The following is a 26191-nucleotide window of genomic DNA, read 5'->3' on the forward strand; positions in this document are numbered from 1 at the left end:
ATTAAAACCTTCATTATTAGGAACAAATTGCGCAGCTAACTCCAAAACAGAGTTAAGCGGGTTCATGTCTTTATCAGTAGAGTGACCTAAAAAATTTGCAGCAGTTTTTAGAATGTCCTCGTTTCCGAGAGCGTTTACAGCTAGGGGCAATAAATGACCAAGGATCTCGGTATAATCACTATCTTTCATTTTCTTCTTTTTCTTCTTTTTAGGTTTGTCCTCCAATAAGCCTTCTGCAACTTTCAATATTCTATCAAGATCTTCAGGGTTAGTTTTTTTCAACATCTCAAGTATTCTTTCAGATTCTTTCGCTATTTCTTCAGGAGATTTTTCAACTTTAGCTTCACCATCGGTTACAATCTTGTTTTCTTTATCTTTGTAAATACTACTACATTCAGTCTCTTTTACAAAAAAGGTGGCAGCAAAAAGTAAAATTATGACAGATAGCACTAGGATACCAAGATGAGATAATGGACCTCTCATTCCACTGGCCATCACGACAGGCGTAACTAGAAAAAGAACACAATTAAGAAAAAAATTAGAAAATAATAAAACATTCAGCCAAAATAGATAAAAACAAGTATCACGACAGAAATAACTCAAACTTAAAGAAGAGGAAATCCACCAGTTTAACCAGTGGGCTGCTGAGCCCCCCACAAAAATGCTTAAGTATAGATATATATTAACGAATAACTTCTTAGACCATAGTCTTTTTCTATTTATAGATAAAATAAATGGTTTAATAAAATAACATAGGTAAAATATATATGTATATGTTCACCAGCTCTTTTTAAAGGAAAAAGCCCAATTTGACGGTTTTTCTTACTTCTCTCTGGTAACTTCGGTAAACATCTCAAGCCTTCAACCCTTCATTTTTGCCGAGGGCTCCCCAACTTACTCCTGTTTGAAATAATTTTCGATTTATTAATAGGCCTAATGTAATATTCAGCATTATATTTTATTAAAAAATTACTAATTGAAAGAACCTGGTAGAAGGCTTCTGGGCGGGGGTAGTCGTGGTTGGGATACCCGCATAGAGATTTTGGACTTAAGAACTGTAAGACTACCTTCAAATTTGTAGCCAACGATTTCAGAAATACTTAGTTGTCAACTACGGTGAAAATTAAAGAATATTAAATTTTATGCTACAATATTGGCATGAGGTTTGTAATAAGAAACACCACAAATCTTTACATACCAGCTTTCGTGGCACTCAAATACGTAGTTAGCGCGTTTAGGTTTAGGACGCTCACCCAAAGACATTAATAATTTTAATTGTTAACATTTAATATAACCAAATAACTCAAGAAAACAGTATCGTACACGTGTAAATGAGGAACGTTGGTAATGAAAGGGGGTAATCTGTGGGGACCGACTGAAAGAATAAACTATACGCCATTCAATAAAAAAAATCCATTTTACCGATGCCACACGGCATCGGATCAAAACTTTGAAATATCTATTTCACTCAGTATGATCAAAGTCACAAATACATACTTTCAGCGGGGTGGGGGGGGGGGTAAGATTCACATAGCCCAAAGGGTAAGGGTACTTAATAACACAATTGGTTTTTTCTCTACCAACACATTTTAGAAGAAATGCTGGGCAAATCGTACCTTGCTAAAATCAGTATAATCTAAAGAATCTGGATTCATATGATTAGAGTTAGATCTCTATGCCCTCTAACAGCCTTCCCCACCCTCCACTGCCAACATTTTACCAGAAAGGTAGACGCGTTACACATTGTTTGAACGTAGATCATTTTGGGACCCTCCAAGAACTTTCAAAACGAAGAAAGTACAAGCTATGGAATTTCACTGGTGTGTTGCGAAAACGAGTTGTGAAAAACAAGCTAAGTTCGAGCGACCTACTGATGCGGGCAAAAAAAAAACGCTAAATTACTTTACTCACGTCATTTTGCTGAAAACACAGCACATTTTGAAGACTTTCTTTTCCTATTGTTAAAAACTAAATAGTGCTTAAACTTCCAGGAATTCCTTTTGTTTGATATATCGGAAAATTTGGGAAAATGAATTCAGTTTCATAATCCAACAAATATTCTTTCAAGTCCATTCCTTTCTAATGTATGAATAGAAGATTCCCAAGAATTAAAATTAGTTTTTGATACATATGCTTCCACTTAGGGATATTGGCAGGGGATTTGGATTATCCTTTCTTTTTTCTTTTTATACAATGTTTGTTGTGTTTTTTTATGCTTTCTTCAGGTTGGTTTTTGTTTTTTCAGGAATTCCTTGGCATTTTTTTAAGCCCTCAAAAATTTGGTTTTTTATCATTGGATCTCGAAAGAATTCCCGCGCACTCGGCTGCTATCACTATTCAGTACTTCCAAATGTTTCTATAGTTGAAAATACGTTTTAGGAGCCAATTGTCTTTGAAAGAGTGGGTCACCCGTAGTTTCTTCGTATCCACAAAAAATTTTTCGCTTTGACATAAATTCATTCTTGAAAAACAGGTCTCAAACCTTACGGCACTGGAATTAGTTAAAATTCGATGGACTGGCACTAAAACAAAACGCTAGTAACAAGTTTCATGGCTACTTTTCTCATATCTTTATTCCAACAAATTATGGGGTAAGACAGCGGATACGCTGTCTTTTACTGTTTTAAAAGGTAGAGTTGTGAAAAAGAGTCAAACTTCAGCGTAAAGAGCGAGGCGTCGAGCAGGGGACAACCCCTTTCATATACGGAATAATTTCTGTTCGTTTTAAGTTTTAATGTCGCTCCTTACTTTCAGTTGAAAAAACTTGTATTGTTTTTTTTATTTAATCACCCAATGAAGTCGTTATGAACGTCCATAGTGGTATAGTTTTTAGACAGTTTATATTGTTATAATGAATGAGAAGCCGATTTTTTGTGTTATTGTTTGCAATAAAAGTTCTAATATGGCTGAGGCTGAGTTGTTGTGGGGGTCCGCACTCAGAATCGTATCCAGAATTCTCACCCGGGAGGGGGTTTTACAGAAAAAAATTTGCCAAAAATATTGGGGTTACCGAAAAACCCTCCCAGGAACTTTTTCTCAACAGCCTCGAGTACGATTAGGGCATTTTTTAGACGAATTTGTAAGTCGAGGAAGCATTTCGGGGGGACCGGTATCCCCCCCCCCTGAATATGACCCTGGTGGTACTAGAATTGAGCTCCTTTTCACTTCTCCACTGGATGTAATGGAGCTACTAATGTCAGATTCTGTTCTGACGACCTAACCATATTTTTTTTACCATGCAAAAAACGCCTTCAAGCCATGTACTTACGTACTTATGTACTTAAGTACAGTTTATTTCGAGTGCTTAGTACTAATACTTAATTGCAATTTTGGCTGAGTACTTGCTACTTATACTTCAATAATTTTTTGGAGTACTTGACCCAACACTGGATAACCCCCTCTTATATGCAATAATCTCTGTTTGATGTAAGTTGTAATGTTGCTCCTTACTTTCAGTTAAAAAACTATTGAATCAAGTTAAAATCGTATCGGAAAAAACAGAGGAGGGGCTGTTCACCCCCCCCCCTAGATTTTGAAAAATACCTTTTTAGAGGTATTCTCATCGAATTTTTTTATTCAAAAATAATATATAAAAACAACAAAATTACCCTTTTAAACTTTGAAAAAAAAATTAAAAATTAAGCTCCCCCCCCCTAAGTTTCTTTCAACTGACGCCACCTCCCCTTAGCGGAAACGTTTGTGTGGATAAAACTTTCAAGAATGAATATACAGCTCAAACAAGGGTAAAGGAAGGTACTTTCAGTCTCATAGCCCCACTCGTACCCTACTTGCAACCTTTAAAAGATTTCAGAAAAATAGGTCTCATTCTAGCTCGATCAGGACAAACTTTCTGATTCGGGTATACCTGGTATTCAAAAACCTAGCCTAGACAAGTTCCAAATTTAATTCATGTATGCAGATTTTGTGTCTTAGCATCTCTGTAAAGTCTTACAAGTAGGAGAGGGGTGAAGACTGGGCTATTGAGCAGACAGAAAAAAACGGGAACCGGTTATATTCTGTTGAAAAGAGAAACCAGATAGTAGGCAAAAAAAAAAAATCGCCGATTACCCCATTCTACACTATTTTCAAAAATATTGGTCACTCCCACGAGAATTGCGTCTAAGACCCCATCTCTTCAAATGGGGCCATACAACAGCTCGGTGATTTTTCGTTTTTGTTGTTTTTATAAATTGGTTTTAGCCTCTGACCCAACTGCAGATGAGAAATAAGCACAAAAATAATACATACCCGCAAAATCATTGAACATTTTTGTATAGCCTAAGTGTGCATCCAGTCCCATTATGGGACGAGACGAATTTGCGTGGGTTGCGATTAGCATGTTCAAAAAGAAAGATCGTTAAAAAGCACACCAAGTGAATTTTTCATCCTTAGCTAGCAATTAATCGAGAAAAGAAGAATTTACCCTTGATGGATGATTCATAATGCCAAATAAAGCCAATTTAAAAAAAAAAACGCAAATTTATTTATAGTTTCCTTGAGCTACACCTGACCCCATTAAGAGAGCGGTTGGAAAGCAATTGCAAAGGCAGTAATAATTATATTTGGAGAGGGCATTCACACGAGAATCGAAAGGTTTTTTTTTTTTTATCTAATTTCTGCTTAACCGCAACCTTACCCAAAAAACAACAAATTATTGCGCTGGGGTCTTATGAGGATTATTAAATATCTGATCCAGCAAAAAGCTACTAACCAAGAAATTTACAAACGATCCTAAAAATATTACATACCAAGAGCAAATATCCAAGCTTCAACTAAATTGATCACCTGCACAAAACGGAACTTTTTACCTGAATGACTAGCCCGTTACTTGAAGCCTGGCTCAGATGAATGACGTGGATGACCATCAATGGTAGATTGTAACGATAGCCTCTAGGGCTTTTGTTTTTCAGTGACAATTGTTTTATCAAATTGATTAAGAGAATGATTATAAAAACTAAAAATGAACATCTTGCAAAAGCTTTACGGTTGCATTGCATTTGAAGCGGTGTAGCTAGAGTTGGTGCCGGACCGGATGACATAATTGTAGCCAAGATGGGCGCACAATATATATTTTCCGGAAGAGGGACTAGGGATGTTTAGTTTCAAGCAAACCCAGTAAATTCAAAATAGAGGTTTAGGGGTCCTGTAAAACTAGCAGTGGGTGATATTTGACATAAAGAAAACATTAGGAACAGGGGCGTATGGGGTAGGGGCAACTGCCCCCCTAAAGCCCAGTTTGCCTCCCCCAACTAAAATTTAGTTTATTAAAAAATCTTGTCAAAACTAAGATAAGATTGCATAATTAAAAAATCAACAGAAATGGGTCAGTTTTCTTTACTACCGTATATCTTTGTCTTTCTATATCACTCGTTTTTCAGGTTTCGCTGTCATATTCATTTGATTTGAGAAAATTGGCTCCGGCTTTACCCCCCCCCCCCCCGCCCAGAATTTTGACGCAATTACGCCACTCATTTGGAACATTTTTTCAGGTAGCAGTATTAGCAGTAGTACGCACCTATTGCGTTTTGGTGAAATGATCTTCCCCTTTAAGTATCCTCTGAAAGATCCAACTTAATACCCAAATCAATTCTTGAGATACGCTATTTTGACAATGTGCATGCACATAGCGTCTTTTGATTTAGTTGAAATTTCCCTTTAATACTGTAAATGGAGTAGTGTGGTAGAAGTAATGGTGGTAGTTGTAGTAGTATTGGAAGCATGCAAGTATTGCCTTTTTGTTCACCGTCATTATTATTTCTTGAATTTCCCAAATTAATACACTCACTTATTTTTGTGTTGCACACTTTTGACAATCCGTATTCATATAACGTGTTTTGATTTAGTTCAATAATCCCCTTAGCATTTTTTGAAAGTGTCACCTGAATACCCTTCGTCTTTTTGGAAATTAAAGTCCAAACATGAATACCTTTCTCTACAACATATACTAGGCGTAAACAATGAACGAATTGACGAACTTACAGCTTTTATCCTGAAGCCTGCAGGGATGTTGACATCCCCAAAGACATGATTACTGGATCTTTCAGAAAACTTCCAACTTCCAATCAAATGAGCTCCATCCGATCCAAATTTTAAACGACTACACTTTCTATAAAACCCCTGTATGCCCCGGGCATAACTTACAATCCTTGCCAATGAGCTCTTGGGGATGGTGTCCTCCGCCCTAAAGACGCAGTTATATGATTTTGGACTATCGGTAACAAAACGACTATCTCACAATTTCAATTAAATACGTTTTGAGAAAAGAGGATGTCAGGGAGGGGGGCAAGTTACTTTTTATCTTGTTTGACTCTTAAAAAGGAACTAGAACAACACATTTCAAATCAAATGAGCCTCTTCTATAGTTTACACGACCATTCCTTCCATAAAAACTTTCTACGCCCCTAAGACACAACTTACAACCCTTAGCCCCAAACTCTTGGGGATTCTGTCCACCTCAAATGCCTTATAATATGATCTTTGGACTATTTTTGAACAAATGCCTATCTGAAAGTTTTTATCGGATGCATTTGTGGAAAATACAATGTAAGAGGGAAGTGGGTGCTTTGTCTCTTAAAAAGGGAGCTAGAACATCTAATTTCCAATGCAATGAGCCCCCTCCAGATTTTATACGACTACCCTTTCCGTAACAACCTTATATGCCCTTGGGGCATAACTTATAACCCTTGCGCTGAGGGCTGTGGGGGGTTGTCATCCTCAAAGACATAATTTCCAGACCTTTTTACTACGCTTAACAAAATGGCTATCTCAAATATTTTTATTAGATGTGTTTCGGGAATTGATGGGCCTGGTGGGAGGGGGCTTATTGCACTCCAATCAGTTTTGACTATTGAAACAGGCCCTTTCAATTTCCAATCAAATGAACCTTTTTTTTTAAGTTTCTACGACAATGACCATCTCAAAATTTCTACCAGATGTATTTCAGGAATATACAAGGTGTGGCGAGGGGTATCCACCCTCCGATCACTTTGAATCTTAAAAGGGTGCTAGAACTTGTGATTACTAATCCAACAAACCCCCTCCGAAGTTTATTCGAACACACTTCTTATAAAAACTTTGAATGCACCCGGTATATAACTTACAACCCTTGCCCTGAGTGATGTAGGAGGGTTTTCATTCTCAAAGACATAATCCAAACTTTAAGGAATAAATATCTGTATATGTTAATTAAACTGACAATCCACGGTCATTATTATTTTTTTTCAGTAAAGCGCAAATTATGTTCTGCTCTTGAGAAGGCATGGGGGTTATTAGCCCTGCTCATGCTAATTTTTGCTCGTTTTTAGTTTGACTCGGCTATTTGTTGTAATTTACGTTCGTTTTGAGTTTCATTTATTTATTGATAGTGATTTGTGTTAGTTTTACGCTTGGAAGATTATTTGACTTTATTTCTGCTCATTCTTGGCTTAGTGGAGTTCTTTACTTTTCTTTGAAAACTGGTTTTGTGGAAAATGTTTTTTTTTAATTGATTTAAAAATAAATTTAAGCGTTGGAAATTTCTAATGAGAAAAGAACCAACCTCCTCAGAGCAAACCTTAATTTTCAATATATAAAAAAAAATAAGGACTACCTAAAAAACCAGAGGACTACCGAAAGACCCTTATATCAGATCCATCAGGAACATATCCAGCTAAATTGCCAAAATCGCTAGCAGCAATATTGCAATACTATCCATCTTACTGAGAATTTTGTAACAAGAGAAAAGAAGATTGTATATTCCCGCGTGGCTTTCAAACTTGTCGATCACAATTTCATTGTTTGCACGGTCTCGTGATGCTTTTGTAATTGCAAAAGGAATAGCAAAAGATTTAGTCTTCTTAACATACATTTTCAAAGCTATTCTTGCACTAATGAACTCTCAAAACCTCCAATAAGTCATTCATTTTGCTAACATTTTCAGCTAGGATGCTCAAATCGTCAGAATAATCTAAGTCTCAGCGAGTTCTACCTTAAATTTGATTCCATGCTTTCCTATTACCCTTGCTGTATTCCTTAGGATCAAGTCCATCAAAATGATCCACATAGGTGGGGATACAACCCAACCCTCTTTAACTCCTGAATCAATACAAAACCAGCTACTAACCTCATTCCTTATCTGTTGTTCTTGTCCGTAGCACTACTTCCTTTGATATAATTATCTGGTATACCATACGAAGACAGAACCTTCATTAAAGCTTTTCTGTCAGCTGAATCAAACGCTTGTTCATAATCTATAAAACTGAGGACTTAAAAAATCTATAAAAGAGGTCCGGTGACTAAGGCATTTTTCAATTATTAATCTAAGAATAAAAATTTGGTCGAAGAATCCTCTCCCCTTCCTAAGACATTGTTCCTCTCTCATAACTTTATAGTCAGAGCGCCAGATTCTGTATCGTGCACTCACCCATGCCGGAAGGTACAAAAATGCTGAGGACGGATCCTAGGGTAGTCGACCATGCTGAAAACGAATATCGTAGGGCGCATGTTCGCCGTTGGGGCGTTTCTGAGATATAGGCCAAAAACGCCAAATTTAGCCTATAACTAAGTGTGACGATTCAGGATTTTTTTGCGACTTATTGGGTTGAGGAATCTGGCGTAATCTTATATCAATCGAAAGAAGAGATCTAGATCTACAAGAATATGATTTTTAAATAAAAAAAAACACTATTTTTTTTCTCTATTTACTGCAGTTTCAAAATAAGTGCTGTAAAATTCAACAAATGTCTCAAAGAAAGGCTAAAAACTCGAAATTTCTTCAAGATAACAATTTTTTTTTCATATTCGAAAAAAAAAGCGCATTCAATTCCGTACAATTTGAGATAAAAACATATAAACTATTTTTATTTTTAAAAGTTCTGCGATTTTTTTTGTAGTGTCACTGAAATGATCACTAGCCGTATCGTGAGATAAGGACATAAAAGGGACATATTTTTTTTTCTTCAAAGGATAGGAATACTTCAAACTTGCTAACTGTTTAAAATGTTTAACTTGTACTTAAAAATAAAAATAGGTTTAAAAAAATGTTGACTAAAAAAAGTTTTTTTTTTTTTTTTTTTTATAGAATGGACGAATATGTTTTCTGGTGTACTAAGGCGTCTGCAATTACCTTTTTGGGACCTGATTTGCCAGTAATACGACTGAGCTATTTACTACATAAAAGAATTTTCTACTTCACAGATGGATTCAGTCAGCGCATTGGAGTTGTCTTACTCGGCCTGCCCGTAAAATTGCGTAACAGTAACTGATTAGGGACCTGTTGTAATTAAAAGTAAAAGTTATCAAATAAAATTTTCACAAATATTCCTCATTTTCTTCTTCCGAGAATTCAGATGGGGCAAGGTCAGACTCCCTTCATGCCCTCCTCGTTCTGCTGCAGGAGCATAAGCTGCAGCATCCTTTCATTTTTGAGCAGCGACAGTCTTTCCTGCATCTTCCACTTTTGCATCTGCAGTAAGATTCCAGGCTTGATGCTTCTTTACAGTTTGAGACGACCGCATCTACTCCCCCTTCAGCCATCTTCCATCCAAGGAGAAGTGGATTTGGAATGCTCAGCCGAGCCTGTACTGACGACAAGATTATCCATGTAGCGAAAATGGCTCTTCGTATGCATGGCTCGAAGGTGTCGTCAGAAGGTGGAAGTCGTAAAATTCTCTAAACGCGTCGACTGAAAGCTTCCCTTCTGCATCTTTGATCTGCTCCGTCACAGACACCATTTTGAGGCAAAAGTTGGGGACACGCGGTCTGGTAAAGTTAGACAGCAGCCACGCTTGACCAGAGACACTTTGAATCTCTCCTAGAACCCACCTGAGAGAAAAAGGTTGAGTGCGTTCGGAAGCTGATCACTCATTTGCTCCCAGGTTTCATACAAAATTTCGAGGAACCGGCTTTTAGACGCTGAGCTCGCAAGTACGGCATCCCATTCTTCAATTGTGCTAACAGCGGAAATCTGGGGATTTTTCTCTTTCCCTCGTTGGAGTCTGCATGCTGATTTCAAGGAGATCAACTCTCCGGTGTCCGTGAGCTTCCCAAACAGCCCGTTGTACCGATGTGCAACAATGTGGACTTCAGAAATACCCACTGGAAGATAATTCTGCAATGATAGACATTGCTGAATTATGCGGCAAGCTTGCTTTGCGACTAGCTTGAAAGCTTACCGTATTTGGTATTAATAAATAAATAAATAAATAGAAGCAATCTTTCCACGAAGGATTTGACTGTTTCAAACCTCGCAGGCCGATATGACCTTATCTTGGACATTAGGTCAATGATGTGTACTGTAGCTGATGTTGTTTCATTGGATTTCAAAGTGGCCGGCCAAGCTGGAAGTCCTCCTTTTTTTCTTAGCCAGTTCAGCAGCACAGCTTTGTTCCCCACCCTCATTTTTCAGCCAGAGTATGTCTTGGTTGTTTGTTGCGGAAGATGTTCAAAAATGGATGGAGGGAAAGGAAGAATCTCTTTTGTGTGGATTTTTGCAACGGCTTTCTCCTTTTCTTCGCCGTAGCTCAACTGAGCAGTAATGATTCTCTTCAAGGCTGTTACCTCAGAGCTCAGGAGATCGGTTTTAGGGACACCATTCACTTTCTGAGTTCTCTCTGAAGGGAAAGTTCGGAGTACAACCTTTTTCACATCTTCTTTCCTGCTGCACAGAAAGTCCTCAACCACCTCTTTTCCTTTTGTGGCTACGCAAGTAATATCAGAAACAATCTTCTCATCGTCCATAACTTCTGACGTCACAATATCCACTAGGTCGAAGTCCACTCTGCTGAACGGATTGCCACATGTAGTGAAAATGTCTCGAACTCTATCTCGTGAAAGTTGTAATCGCGTCGTCGTCGACTGATTGTCTTCGTGATATTTCAGTGTCTCGTTGACTACTTGCAGGAAACCATTGCTGATGGCAGCGGAAATCAGTAAGGTAAGAATCCAAGCTTTAGTCTGTCTCTCATCCATTTGTTCTCCTATTATTCCGGCCGTCGTCTTTGCATCCTTGTTCACTGTACATTCCAGAATCTGATCGGAACAGGTGGTCGTAAACCTGGTGTGCGTTCTCTTCACTGCGAAGTATCCTTTCATGAGCCTTCTGTGTACATCAGGAAAGGTTTGTGGTAAACTTCGCATGTCATATAGGTACTGTATGAGACATCTTGTATACTGAGGATGGTCATCCACCACCAAGTATGGCAACATCCGAGAAGTTGCTGTCAAATGAGACTCCCAGTCACAGTCACGTTCAGCATGATTGAATTGCATCGCTATTTCAAGTATTTCCAAGAACTACTGCCAGAAAGCAAACGTGGGTGACGCATTTCGAAGGGTTTCAAAGACATTCATTATGGGAACCAAAGTGATTAAGGCATCATTTGCCTCCTGAAGTGCAATTTGCGTGTTAGCACCGTTTGCCAATGAAGTCCTGAACAACTCAATGGCACTACCCAGCTGGTCCAGACGGGATAAGTCTTCTTGTGCTTCGGAGTAATGCGCTTCCAAGGACTCCCAGTAGAGGGCTAGCAAGACCTCGTACAGTATGCAGTAGGCATTGATATCTTGGTAGTAGTCTTTCCCTTGAAATACCTTTTCGCATGTACCAGGTAGCAGCAGCTTTGCCTGCGCTATAATCTCTTTGAGTCCGGAGCTGTCCATTATCTTACCAACTGCCTTGAGTTAGTTGAGCAGGAGGTGGAAGCCTCCCATCCGTAGGATTACGTTTTTGAAGTAATCCGGGTATTTACTTTTCACTCCCTGTTCTAGCTGATAAATGAAGAGATCTTGCGTGACCACCGTATCGTCACATCCGACAACTTTACTTATCGCCGTGAACGTTCGCAGAGATTTTTCGACTGTTGCATGGTTGTTTGGTGCTTCATGAAGGAAAAGCAAGATGTTAGATTAAATATTGACAAATCAATTTCAAATCAAAGATGTTCCATTTGACAAGCATTTTCACTAGAACTGGAAGTTCCAATACTAAATCTGATTGATCAATGTAACATGCCTTTTTATCAGTCCTTACAAATCTAAATTAGTCAGTATCACCTAGTTTCTTGTGATATTTAATTTTGTAAATTACTTTCATTAAGTCTCTTACTTCTGCAAAAAAAAATTTACACTCATTTTTCCAGCCAACTTTACAACACAAAAAGTGCTTTTAAAAACTCTATTTCTTTAAAAATTGTTTTTTGATCTTCCAAATTTGTGTCATATTCTTCATTATCATCCATCAGCAAATCAGTATTTGCCTCAGAATCAATGTTGAATCAACCTGAAGTAACTGTTTTTTTTATCTTGGCGTACCTGACTCACTTTTCTTTTTGATCTTCTGCTTATCAATTTCTTCTGCTTAGCTTATCAATCAACTTCCCGCTAGGTAGCAGGTTACTAAACAAAATTCATATTATCGGGTACACTCGCTAAAAAAGTTGCAGACCCCCCAGATATAATAATTTAAACTTTTTTTCTTAGCTCAATGTGTTCGGAATTAAACGGGCTTTCTTTTTTAATATAAAAAAATACTTTATCTTGAAAAAATTTCGAGTTTTTAGCTTTTCTGTTAGAAATTTGTTGACAAAAATCTGACTTTTTTTTAAAACTTCAGTAAAACGTGTACTATTTTTATTTTTTTTTTACAAACAAAAATCATATTCGTGTAGCCCCAAGTCTCTTCTTTCTATTGATGTAAGTGTACGCTGGATTTGACCAATCTTATCTGTAAAAAAAAATTAGAATCATTGAACCCCATTATAGGCCAAATTTGGTGTTTTTGGCCTATATCTCAGAAACGCCCCAACGGCGAACATGCGCCCTACGATATTCGTTTTCAGCATGGTCGACTACCATGGGATCCACCCTTAACATTTTTGTACCTTCCGGCATGGGTACTAATCGAAATAAGCGAGATACAGAATCTGGCGCTCTGACTATTATCTACAACTTTTCTAGGTCTAACAAGCACCATCATACAAATTAATTGGCTTCCGACAGAAACCGGACTAATGCCTCTGTAATTGCCAAACTCGTTCTTATCACCTTTCTTATAAAGGAGTTTAATTAAAATTTTCCTAAAATCCCTAGGTACTTCTCCTTTTTCAACAAATACCATTCATAATACTAGTAACTTATCTCTAACTTCACAACCACCATATTTCAAAACCTCATTTACCAAGCTATCGGAACCTGAGGCCTTGATATTTTTTAATTGTTTTAGTAATGTCTCTAACTCTTCCTTGCAAAATAAATCCACTTCCCAACTGTCACAAACCTTTTCATTCTTGTCTATACCATCTCCTGTAACTTGTCACGGTTTAACACATTATCAAAATTTTCATCCCATCTCTCATTATCACGAATCGAAGCCCGTTACTATTTTTAAATGGGACAAGTCGAGATTGACTACTTCATCTCAGTTTTTAACATGCCAATTCAATACCTTACTATTACATCGTCTGGCTCCATCTTCCAGATCTTTGACAGCTTTATCCATAACCTCCATTTCCTCTTAATTATAATATGATATATGACTCAAACCCTTCTCGTACAAACCCCTCCTCTTTTCTACCAAGCTTAGAGCGTTTTCACTAATATTCCTAGTTGCATTTTTAGCTTTCCTCTTCATATATACTACTTCACATACTACTCCTTAATTGTTCCATCCATTTTCTACAATGCAAAATTTTAGACTCTTCAGTTTCAGACGCAGCTGCTCCTGGAAAGTTTCTTTTCCAGCGACTATTTTTCATAAAAAAGATATCAGTTCAATTCTTTCTTATTATTTCCGGTTTTCCCGTTTTCTATTGTATCTGCCTCCATGGTATAGGAATAGGAGCCTCATATCTATTTATAGTTTCCCGGATATTGGTTAGAAGCTCACGGAGCTTGCTGGCAAAATACCCCAGTCTACTTATAAATATCTGCCCGCCCACAGAGGCCTTACTCGTTTGCTTTAGTTTCTTGATTTTTCTGTTTTGTGTAGTGTTTGTTTTGTTTCTTTTATTGATACTCCGCTTTGATTTTTTGTAGCGGGTCAAAAATAAATTATTATTATTATAACTTCTAAGAAGGTGGCCACCCTTAATAAATGTCAGCTTTGGATTAACCCTACACTACTACATGATGAATTTTGGACCATTGGCCCTAACTATCAGATAACTGTCCTTTTCGTAACTTGCTATTTCCTCTCTAAACTCATCGTTGTATCCATGGTACAGATTATGAGTCAAATGTTCTTTTTGCTCCTTATTAAGTTCCTAGAAGCTTGTTTCTTCTTTTCCTTTTTTTTCGTGATAATCTTTTACGCTTCGAAAGAAAAAGCCATTAATTAATATTAGTTTCAGCCAGACAAAGACCCATCTATAAACCCAGACGGTTGCAAAGTAGTAGATGTCTTTCAGCTTCAACCGACGTTTCACATTATTTTCAAAAATATGTAACCAAGACCTTGGTCTGAATTGCCATAATTGGTTAGAATGTCAAAAAGGTTCCGCCCTAAAGAGGTAGGGCTTTTTTCTTTTCTGTTTTATAGTTAGTTCATTTCAATATTCACCAGAAGAAAAATAGCAAGTTTCTAATTGTTTCCTGTGTACATTTGATTTCTAACACAGTTTTCAGGTTTTGGAAAGTGTAGATGCTATCTTTTGCTTTAGGAGAATTCGTCTCTTATTTGGATAAAATTATGTTATGGCGTACAATAAACCCGTACAATAAACCATTTCAGTTATATTTGAGGGATTTCCCCCACCTGGCACTGAGTGCTGCCGCCTGAAGTGACGATTGAATAGAGACTTCAAAAGAAAATTTTGAAACGAAAGGTTTTCTTCCCATCCAGGACAGTTTTCTGCAGGTTACAAAGATATAACCATGCAAGTCATGATTTGAATAGGTTGTTTTACCTGTTGATTAGAGTTTAGGCTTCAGTATCACTCTATCCCATACTTTACCACCAAATAGTAATATTTACTTTTAACGTTAATAACAGCACTCTCATATACCCCGGTATATTGTATTAGTCTTCCTTTCGATCTTGTATCAAAGAAATCGTCATTTTCTACTAAATGAACAATTGATAAAGTTTGTCAATTGGTTCAGCAGTGTTTAAGGAAAAGCGCACAATTATACACCCAGAATCAAAAGCAGTAGAGACTCCAACTCCCTGGGTCAAGGGGCCTAGGAGCTGAAAATAAGCATATAGGCGTCCTTAAACATGGAAAATCTCAAAATATAAAATTTGATTGCTTCACTCAATCTAGTTCTACAATAATTAGTTTAGGCCAAAGTGACGCCATAACTTGCCCTAATTAATTTTCTTGTCACAAAATTTAAATTTTGAACTTGAACTTTACCCTGGATTGAGATTTCCTTTACTAAACTTCAAATTGACACCCGTCCAACACAGTTTCTTGCGGAAAATACAAGGACATTCAACTTCTGCCATTGATAATACTGTCCTCAGAAGTTTTTGGCTTTTGGAATGCAAAAACGTGAAAATCAATGTTTTCAAATATGATTAATTCAATGTTAAAAGTTTTTTCTGGTCCCTTTTCAGAATTACACCAATCTTGTTTTACTATAAATACAAGTTCGGTTTTGAACACAAAACCTATGGCAAAACCCGCAGCTTGTGGCAAAACAGAACTATGACGCAAATGATTCCTTTGAATTCCGCAACTTTGAATTTTATAATTTCACTTCCTCTTGATAAATCCCTTTCGTAAATACGTACTTGAAAGCTTAGTGCCCTCCATCTTGATTTTTATCTACAAGACGATCTTACACTTGCTTAAGGTAGGTATGATATACACTCACAGGATTCAAACAGACAATTTACCACAAGGCAAAAACACCTGACAAAAGTGAGAAATCAGAAAGTTCGAAAGGAACAACTCATAAAACAAACCACAAGAGCGTAAGTCCCCGAAACTTAAATTAGAAATGAGCAACGAGCGTGAATGAAGTACAGGTTTAATGTGGTTATTCAACCAATGTTAAAAGTCATTCAAAGATCTAAAATCGCAAGATTAAATGTTATTATCAGATTACAGAGTGGCGAAAAAATAAACTCATTTTTAACAGCAAAATAAACATCTATTAAAAAAAATAGCAACGTTTGTGTAACAAAATAACCAAGGTAATACAAAGCAACGAACAGCAACGTTAGTTACAGGAGCTTTCTTGAACATCTATTATAAGCGCCACGAGGATATGAAACGTCCAAGTGGGCTGATAACCGTTTCTTATGCATAACAAAAAGTACAAACAAAAATTCGCAAATTGAACCAGCATTTCACTTTAAGAAAAAAAAGTTAAATCCATTGTATTAATTACAACATAAATGTACACAAATTTCAGTTTTGGAGGAGAAGCAAAATAATTTTGGTGGGTATAGGAGGGGGGATCAACAACACAAAAGGCCCATTATTAGATGACCCTTATAAAAGTTTTGGCTGACGAGTTTTTTTTTCAAAAAATTCTCTGGTGCTTTCTCCTCTCTTTTCAGGCATGACTACCAAGCGTCTGAGAAAATTACAATTAACAAGGTTGAACAATATTACTACACTTACGTTAAGGCTACCTAAGCAGACGTTTCAACGTCTCCCAGGTCTACAACCGTGACATCGTCCATGAATATATTGTCCTCTTCTTCAGCGTTGATTTCCACCATTTCATCTTTTGAAGTACCTTCTCTACATACCCATTCTCCGTTAACGAAATTAAATGTGTCATTTACTTCTTCAAAATGCTTAAATGTCGACTACAATTAAATAAATAAGTTAAATAAAATATAAATAATTATATATATATATATATATATATATATATATATATATATATATATATATATATATATATATATATATATATATATATATATATATATATATATTGCACATATTTTCATTACGCAGAGACCCTGGTTCAGGTTTTTAACCTGATATTGTTAAATATTGATGAGATGGCACTTACGCAGTTATTTTTTCTTTTCGTATTTATATATTTGTTGACCTTGGCATGATTTCTGGACTTTGTTTTGGATGTTGTCTCGATTTTTAAATTTCAATGCAACAAAATATGAATATTTGCCCCGGAACTCGGAACGAATTTTCGAAAGGAAGTAAATGTAAGAGTCGTTGTTTTCTTTGCCAAGATTCTTTCATCTCACGAACTTCTATTAAGAGTACTTTGCATACTAAAAATTTTGCATGCAAGTTACGTGGTAATGTTAATTGTAAAACAACTGATGTAATTTACCTATTATAATGTAATAAATGCTGCTTACAATATATGGGGGAAAGAACTAATAATATATATATATATATATATATATATATATAGAGCTTTTCTGGATATAAAACAAGTTAATGAAGAAAAAACCAATAACTATCTAGTTCAACGTTGTAATAATAGTATGTGTTCCATATCAGATATAACTATTAAAATTTAAGAAAATTAGGAGTTAGATAGACTGCGCAAACAAGAGGATTTCTGGATCCATATTCTTGATACAGCTTATCCTTTTGGGCTAAATGATCGTATAGCAAAATATGGAGACATGTCTCATGTTGTTGTTAAATGTATTGATGGTTTTATGGATTATCCTTCTTTTACTTGTCCTGCTAAACGTAAAAAACGATCGAGAGGATAGAAAAAATGAAATGGATTTACATAAGTTTTTACGGATTTATGCCAGCTACTTGAATCTAAGGGTATGACTTCTGTAATACAATGTCTAAATAAGTTATTCAGGAGGAATTGAATCAAACTATTCTGGACTGTTAAAAATAATACAGCTCTTGAATATAAATTTAAAGTAATATGCGATACAATTTGCATTCTAACTAAAATGAAATTTATTTCAAAAATGAAGTCTTATAAGACTTGTAATAAGGAAAACAGATTATATTTACCTATTAATTTTACTTGTAAGCAGATTGAAGGTATTAATTTACGAGAAATTTTAAATCAGCGGGAGGGGAAACTGGCCCTTCCTAGAAATTTCAATCATAATGAGAGTCCAGTTTTAACTTATAAATTTTCAAAAACTATTGGGCAAATGATTTTTAATTATAATTTAATACTTAAAAGATTGGACAGTGATATAAATTGGAAACCTGTTTGTAATTGCAAGCAACTAGGTACATTTGTAAATCCCACTTACCAACATGTTATAACAGGGGACTTATCAATAATAAAACATGAAGATCTTCAAAATATAATGAATAAAGGGGCTAAATTCCGTCTTTCCCATCATCTAAAACCATCAAGTATTCTTGATAGCATGGAGTGATTTTGATTTATTTATTGATAAGTGGTGCAAGAGAGAATAAAAATAAAACGTGTTTTCAAAGTAGGAAGAATTTAATTATTAGTAGAATACGAAATAAAATATATGCTAACTTATTTAACAGTAGCCTTAAATCGTTATTTTATAATCCTGGGATAAAACAAGCAATTGCTAATCTAATTTGTAATTTTACCGGTTGATAAAGCTAATAACAATTTTGCAATATCTGTCAGAAGTTGTATTGTGATGTCTTAACAAGGGAGTTATGTACGACCAATGTCTATGAAAAGGTGAAGTTACAGGGTGAAAATTTAATTGAAAAAAGAGAAAAAAGATTGTTTAAAAAGTTTGATATTGGAATTAATTATAATGAAAAAAGTTCCATTTCCTATATTGGATTGTAAAATTTCATAAAAATCTCTCTAAACCACGGCTTATTGCTGGAACAGCTGGATGTCCAATTTGAATGACTCCTACTGACCTATCTTTAATTTTAAGAGAAATTATAAGTAAATTTAAAACCTATTGTTCTGGTATTAAAAAAATTTCAAACTTTAATCCATACTGGAGTGTTAATAATTCACGGCAGGGGATAGACTCTTTAGCAATAGTTTCTGCTAAAAGAATCGAGCCTTTTGATTTTGCGACAAAGTATACTAATCTACCACTTAATGTAGTGTCAGAAAATTTAATAAGAGCTAAGAGCTCATATGGCACTTCTGATGAGGTCGGAAGAGCCAAGAACCAAAAGCTCACAAGGCATGAGCTCTAGCAAAATTATAAAAATCAACAGATTGATTAAAAAGGAAAGTCAGAGGCTTAATGCCAGTCGGGATTTAAAATAAGAGCTCTAAGACACGAGGTCCTTCTAAATATAAAAATTCATCAAGATCCAATCACCCGCTCATAAGTTAAAAATACCACATTTTTTCTAGTTTTTCCTCTCCCTTCAGCCCCCCAGATGGTCGAATCGGGGAAGACAATTTTTGCTTATTCTACCCACCAAGTTTCATCCCGATCTCTCCACTCTAAGCGTTTTCCAAGATTTCCGGTTTCCCCCTTCGAGTCCCCCCAATGTCACCAGATCTAGTTGGGATTTATAATAAGACCTCTGAGACATGAGTACCTTCTAATATCAAATTTCATTAAGATCCGGTCACCCGTTCTTAAGATAAAAATACCTCAATTATTCTAATTTTTCCGAATTAATACCCCCCCCCCCAACTCCCCCAAAGAGAGCGGATTCAGTTCAATTATGTCAATAACGTATCTAGGACTTGTGCTTATTCTTCCCACCAAGTTTCATCCCGACCTCTCCACTCTAAGCGTTTTCCAAGATTTCCCGTTTCCTCCTTCAACTCCCTTAATATCACTAGATACGGTCGGGATTCAAAATAAGAGCTCTGAGACACCAGGTCCTTCTAAATATCAAATTTCATTAAGATCACCCATTCGTAAGTTAAAAATACATCATCGTCCTAGGACGTCCAGAAGAACCGAACTCACCAAAGAACTGGAAATCCCCCATCTCCCCCAAAGAGAGTAGATTTGTTCCAATTGTGTCAATCATGTGTCCAGAGCTTGTGCTTATTCTTTCCATCTAGTTTCATCCTGATCTCTCCACTCTAAGCATTTTCCAGGATTTCCAGTTTCCAAGATTTATGTTTCCCTCCTCTAGCCCCCTATGTACCCAGATCAGATTCAAGTAGAAAATGGAGCATCCGAGACACTAGTTCTTTTTATATATCAGGTTTCAGAAGATCCGATCACCCATTCGTAAGATAAAGATACCTCAATTTTCACGTTTTCCAAGATTTCCAGTTTCCCCCTTCAACTCCCCCAATGTCACTGGATCTGGTTGGGATTTAAAATGAAAGCTCAAAAGCACAAGATCCTTCTAAATATCAAATTTCATTTAGATCTGATCACCGTTCGTAAATTGAAAATACTTCGTTTTTTCTATTTTTCCAAATTACTCCTCCCCTCCCCAACTCCCCCAAAGAGAGTGAATCCGGTCTGGTTATGTCAGTCACGTATCTTGGACTTATTGTTGCCAACAAGTTTCATCCTGATCATTCAGCGTTTTCCAAGATTTCCACCACCACCCCAACTCCCCCCAATGACACTATATCCAGTCGGGATTTAAAATAAGAGATCTGAGTTACGAGGTCCTTCTAAATATGAAATTTCATTAAGATCCGATCACTCCTTCGTAAGTTGAAAATACCTCATTTTTCTAATTTTTCAGAATCAACCCTCCCCCAACTCCCCAAAAGAGAGCGGATCCTTTCCGGTTATGTCAATCACGTATCTAGGACTTGTGTTTATTTTTCTCACCAGTTTTCATCATGATCCCTCCAGTCTAAGCGTTTTCCAAGATTTTAGGTTCCCCTCCCCCAACTCCCCCAATGTCACCTGATCCGATCGAGATTTAAAATAAGAGCTCAGAGACACAATATCAATCTAAATGTTAAATTTTATTAAAATCTGATCACCCATTCGAAAGTTAAAAATACCTCATTTTTTCAAATTAACTGTTCCCCACTCCTCCCCCAGATGGTTGAATCGGGGAACGACTATTTCTAATTTAATCTGACCCCGCCCCTGATACTCCTGCAAAATATCATCGTCCTAACTTATCTGGAAGTGCCTAAACTAGCAAAACCGGGACAGACAGACCGACCGACAGAATTTGCGATCGCTATATGTCACTCGGTTAATACCAAGTGCTATAAAAAGGTTATTAAGAAATCGTTCATCTTATCTAGTAAGAGGTTCCTGAAAATAGACACTTAAAATAAAAAAAGCCAGATGGATAAACTGCTTTAACACTACACTTAATTCGAGATGTTACAGCCTATATATGATTTTTGACTTATTAGAATGTGTTTTATATAATACTTATATAAGGTTCAATGGTAATTTGTAATATCAAATTGTGGGAATTTCCATGGGGGGGGGATGCCAGCCCATTTACAGCTGACTTATTTTTAAGTCAACTAGAATATAAATACATGATGGATAAGAATAATCCAAATAACTTAAAACATACTTTGTCAAATAATAAAAGATATTTAGATGATATTTCGGTTTTAAATTGTAAGGAATTTATTGATATTTCTAAAAATATTATCCATCACAGCTGACTAATAAACCTAGTCATGACACAGGTCTAAAAGATCATTCCTTAGATTTGAATATTAATATTTCTGATAATAATAAGTTAGGTTTTAAAATGTATAATAAAGCAGATGAATGATTTGATTTTGAAGTGATTAATTTCCCTTTCCCTAAAAGTAATATATACTCAATTATCACATATTCAGCATTTTACTCACAATTACTTAGATATGCAAGGAATTGTATTAGTTATATTGATTTTAAAAATAAACGTAAAATCTTAAGCCAAAAATTGATTTTAAGAGTTTTTTCTACAAATAAATTAACTTGGCAGTTTAAAAAAAATTGTTTTTATTATAAAGAACTTTTAAGTAAATACCGAAAGAATTATCTAATGGTGACAAAAGTTAAGTTTTAATATATATGGTGGATAGGTATGATCATGCAGGTTGATATAAAGACACGAGGGCCGAATCCCAAGCATCAAATTTCATTAAGATCCGATCACCGGTTCGTAAGTCAGAAATGCCTCATTTTTTCTAATTTTTCCAATTTAACTGTACCCCACTCCCCCCCCCAAGGTGGTCAACAATTTCTAATTTAATCTGGTCTTGTTCCTGATATGCCTGCCAAATTTCATCGTCCTAGATTACCTGGAAGTGTCTAAAGTAGCAAAACCAGGACAGACAGACCGACAGAACTTGCGATCGCTATATGTCACTTGGTAGATACCAAGTGCCATAAAATCCAAGACCAAACTCTAGAAATCATTGTAAGCCACTAAAAATCAAGACTAATCCAAAGAAATCAAGAGCAACACCAAAATTAATACCAATACGTGCAGGTCCTGACCAGACCCTGGAAATCCTAACGAATTCGTAAAAATAAAGACTAAACTGAAGAAATCAAGGTTAGTCCCTAAAAATCAAGGCCAATCCAAAGAAATCAAGAGATCAAAAGGCCAACATCTAAAAATCAGGATCAATCAGTAAAGATCAAGAGGTCAATATGTAAAAATCTAGAGCAACACCATAAAAATCATAAGCAATGCTTAAAAATACAGATGGTATGGGACACAAATGATTATTAATAAATTTTCGACAGCTGAAATGTAGATTTGATAGAAGTAGCTGGAATAGAAGTTACAAGAAGAGTCTTGCTTACGGATAGATTGGGTCTAAATGGGTACCTGGAGAAATCTGGGGAAAGTAAACAGGAAGGGTGTGCGAAAGCACAGGATGGCTGGGCCCCAACCCCCCATTGCACTTCCTGGCTGAAGGGCCAAGAAACGGAGATCAGCACCGCCGGTACGGACTGTAAAGTCTAATGCCGTATCCTTTACCTTTTTACCTTTTATTTAATTGTTCTGACATATCTCCTTTTGAGTAATAGTTTCTAGAGATAACTTTTAATACGTGTTAATTTTCTCAGGTTCTGTTTTTATTCTGCATTGCTTCACTTCTACTTGTTACTTAGACGATTATCAATATAATATTATTATAACTCAAATGTTAACCACCATAACCATTACGATAAACACGATAAACGGTATAAATTCAAATTTTCCATTAGCTTTCGGTACTATGTTTTTTGAAAAGTTTAATGTATTATATATTATGGATTTTTTACAAAATTCAAAATATCGAACCATGGGGGATGAAGCTGTTTCTTTTATTTATGAAAGATAACCAGAATCAGGGTTTGTCACAGTTTTCTACCCATTTTTGAGAAATGAGCTCAACATATTCTCTCAATAGAGTGATCTCACTAGAATTTTCTTTCCCAAGATGATAGTTAGCATCAGGTAAGCAAAAAGTTCGAAAGTGGCCAGGAGCAGAACTCGACAAAATTGCAAAAGCTGCCAACAGTTTCAGGGACAGTGGAAATAGTGGCATTTTCTGACAAAATCTGCTGACAAAAATCATTACGCCACGAAAACTGTCAAGTAGCATGTCTACTATGCTGCCCTTCTTTTTTTCATGGGTTAGCATGTTATATCGTAATTCTGAATAATTAGTAATCCCAATTAAATTTGAGGAGCTTCAATGCCAGACTCCACACACATGGCGTAGAAACTATGTTCTTACAATCAATTATCTTGACATAAAATTTCACAAAACGAAGCTTCCAAGATAGATCTCCACGATCAATTAATTTTCACACAACTTTGTCTTTCTGTAGTTTTTTATATCAAAGATCAAGGAAATAAAAAAAAAAAAAAAAAAAAAAAAGCCAAACTACAATTATGAAGTTCATCTGACAATGTGTTAATGGCAGGGAAACTTTAAAATTAAAGTGATTTTTACTGACAGAAGAGTCAGTAGGGTGACCCAAAAAGATGCGTACCCATATTTTATTCGATAAGAAATCCATTTTTAATGAATGTCTTTTCTGTTGCAGAACGTGAACGGTGAACCTATGGATGATCATTTGCAGCTATAGTTGCCCTGGAAATGTCTTGGACAAATCAGCAAAAGATATTCTCGCTGGAGACCTATTTTGCGACAAAATCATACCAAAGTGTTCAGATTCAGTTTCGAAAGCGTTTCCATTGTCACAACTTTCCATCAAAAACAACGATTGTTAGTTGGATTAAGAAGTTTAGAGAGCATGGGACAGCGGTGGACCTATGCTCTGAAGCCACAGGGGGAACTTATTCAGGCAGGAAGAAGAGTGCAAGGACAGAAGAAAACATTGCTGCAGTGAGGGACTCAGTAGCACGCAGCCCTAGGAAATCAGTGCGTAGACGCAGCCAAGAACTGGGAATGACAAGGGAGTCACTATGGCGTGTTCTTACGTCTGATCTGCACCTATACCCATACAAGATTCAAATAAAGCAAAAAATTAACTGATACTGACAAGAAAAAGCGAGTAACAATGTGTGAATTGTTCTATAATGTCCTTGAAAATGATGAAAACTTTCTTGAGAACGTTTGGTTCTCGGATGAAGCCCATTTTTTGCTTTCCGGGCACGTCAATAGCAAAAACAATATTTTTTGGGGTTCTAAGGTTCCAGAAGAAGTGCTTCAGAGGCCGCTTCATTCCGTCAAAACTTTGCCAGACGAGTACAGGTTTGCTTGCAACGAAATGGTGGACATTTGAAACACATCTTGGGAAAGCCATAAATTGACTAAAAGTTGATAGAAATAGCCGAAACTCTGGTGAATGGTCTTCCATAAACTGAATAATGTGCGGTCGTAATTTGAAATAAATAGCTTTTTAATCAAAACCATAATTGAAATTTTCATGGTTACGAATCTTTTTGGGTCACCCTATACAAATATTTTCTTTTACTCATTATAACACTGAAAATAAACATAAAAATTACAGCAAAAATAAATTTTGAAAATACCATATACATCAAATATTCAGTTTAATTTTATTAGTACTTTCCAAGACTGTTCAAGACAAATATAGCTTCACTGCCAACAATAGTTTTGATACTGTCCCCTTCCCAAACTGTAAAAGTCTACAGTCTACTATGTCATTGGCACTTCACTGAAGACGAATTATACATCAAATGTTTCCTTTTCCAGTTATTGCAGCATTGAAAATGAAAATAAAAATTACAGTGAAATAAAATCTTAAACTAATGATGTTTCAACAAAGAATTACATATATATTAACATATATTACACTGAATGTTTGATATGTGACGATATATCAAACATTCAGTTTGATTTTACTTGTATTTTCCAAGACTGATCAAGACACATTTAGTTTTCAGTAAAGCACCAATGACGCAGACTTTTACAGTGAAAGAAGGAGGTAGAACCGAAGCTCTTGTTTGTAGAGATTTGTGTAAGCTTGATTTGCATATTCAATTTAAGTTCAACTGGTTTTAAGATTAATTTACTTTTGGTTTTCATTTATTGTTTAGTAGTAATTTCTGGTCGTTTTGAGTTTGGGTTATTGTAGGTTTCTATTTCTTCTAGTCTTAAGTTTAGCACGGCCAATACTTTTCTTTAGAAAACTTCTTTTTCGAAAAGTTTTTTCTTTTGTTAATGCAAAAGAAACAGCGCTCTATAAAGTTCTGGATAGGTATAGCTACACTAAGAAGAGTCCATAGCAGTCTTTTAGCGAAAAAAGAATGCATATTTTCAAAGGTCAGCCAGTATTCATAGCAGATTTTTTCAGACATTTTTAAGTGTCAGTTTTTTTTATATACACAATAATTCTCCTCTCATCATCTCTCCTATGGAGCAAAGTTTTGTGGATTGATCATCTATTACGCTTTAATTATTATATGTCATTCAATCAAGAATTACCTTATAGTATTCAAGTGTCCATCTTTTATCATAGAGGGTTTCATCAAAGAAGTCTAAATTCAAATAATGTCTACATGCCAGTATATGACAACAGGGAAGGCTCATATGCCTATGAAAATTACAGGTACAAGATATCGCAGTTACAGTCACTAAACCTTCCCAAGTATCGGCTTGAAATGTTTCTGAGCTGTTTGTTTCTAAAAGTTCTATTTCCGGTATTTTCATTTGGGCCTCAATATAAGTACAAGCATAGGGCGTTAAGACGTCTTCAAAAGATCCCCAGGCTTTCTCTATGGTTGATGATAGGGCAATTGAAGCTGCTTTAACTTGTCTCGTCTTCCGTAATTCATTGGAACATCTGAAGATCTGGTCAATCATTGCTTCTGGAGGGCAGCTTTTAACAGAGTTAAGCTGATTAACAATATCTTCAACTGCAACAAATGTTAGTGGCATAAATTTGGCAGACCTACAAACAGTAACATGAATTAGCAAGGGAGAAAACAAAATAAAACGCATTCCTCATCAGATAAAAATG

At 35.9% G+C, this 26191-nt stretch overlaps 1 protein-coding gene across 4 annotated transcripts in view; it reads right to left on the minus strand.

Annotated features, from left to right (window-relative positions):
- Positions 1–348: 348 nt before the first annotated feature.
- Positions 349–26191, minus strand: part of LOC136027308 (uncharacterized) — a 64584-nt gene continuing 38741 nt past the window's right edge. For 2 of the 4 annotated variants that reach the window (XM_065704421.1, XM_065704424.1), the window contains exons 5-7: positions 25657–26122; positions 16548–16738; positions 349–509 (exon numbers count right to left, since the gene is read on the minus strand). In XM_065704421.1, coding sequence (XP_065560493.1) covers positions 16559–16738; positions 25657–26122 — 646 coding nt within the window. In that variant the 3' untranslated portion in view covers positions 349–509; positions 16548–16558. Of the gene's footprint in view, positions 510–8094; positions 8229–12590; positions 12701–16547; positions 16739–25656; positions 26123–26191 lie in introns of those variants that run through there. The other 2 variants (XM_065704423.1, XM_065704422.1) reach the window with 2 other exon arrangements.

Source organism: Artemia franciscana, chromosome 5 (genome assembly GCF_032884065.1).
Source record: "Artemia franciscana chromosome 5, ASM3288406v1, whole genome shotgun sequence".
Classification (NCBI taxonomy): Eukaryota; Metazoa; Arthropoda; class Branchiopoda; order Anostraca; family Artemiidae; genus Artemia; species Artemia franciscana.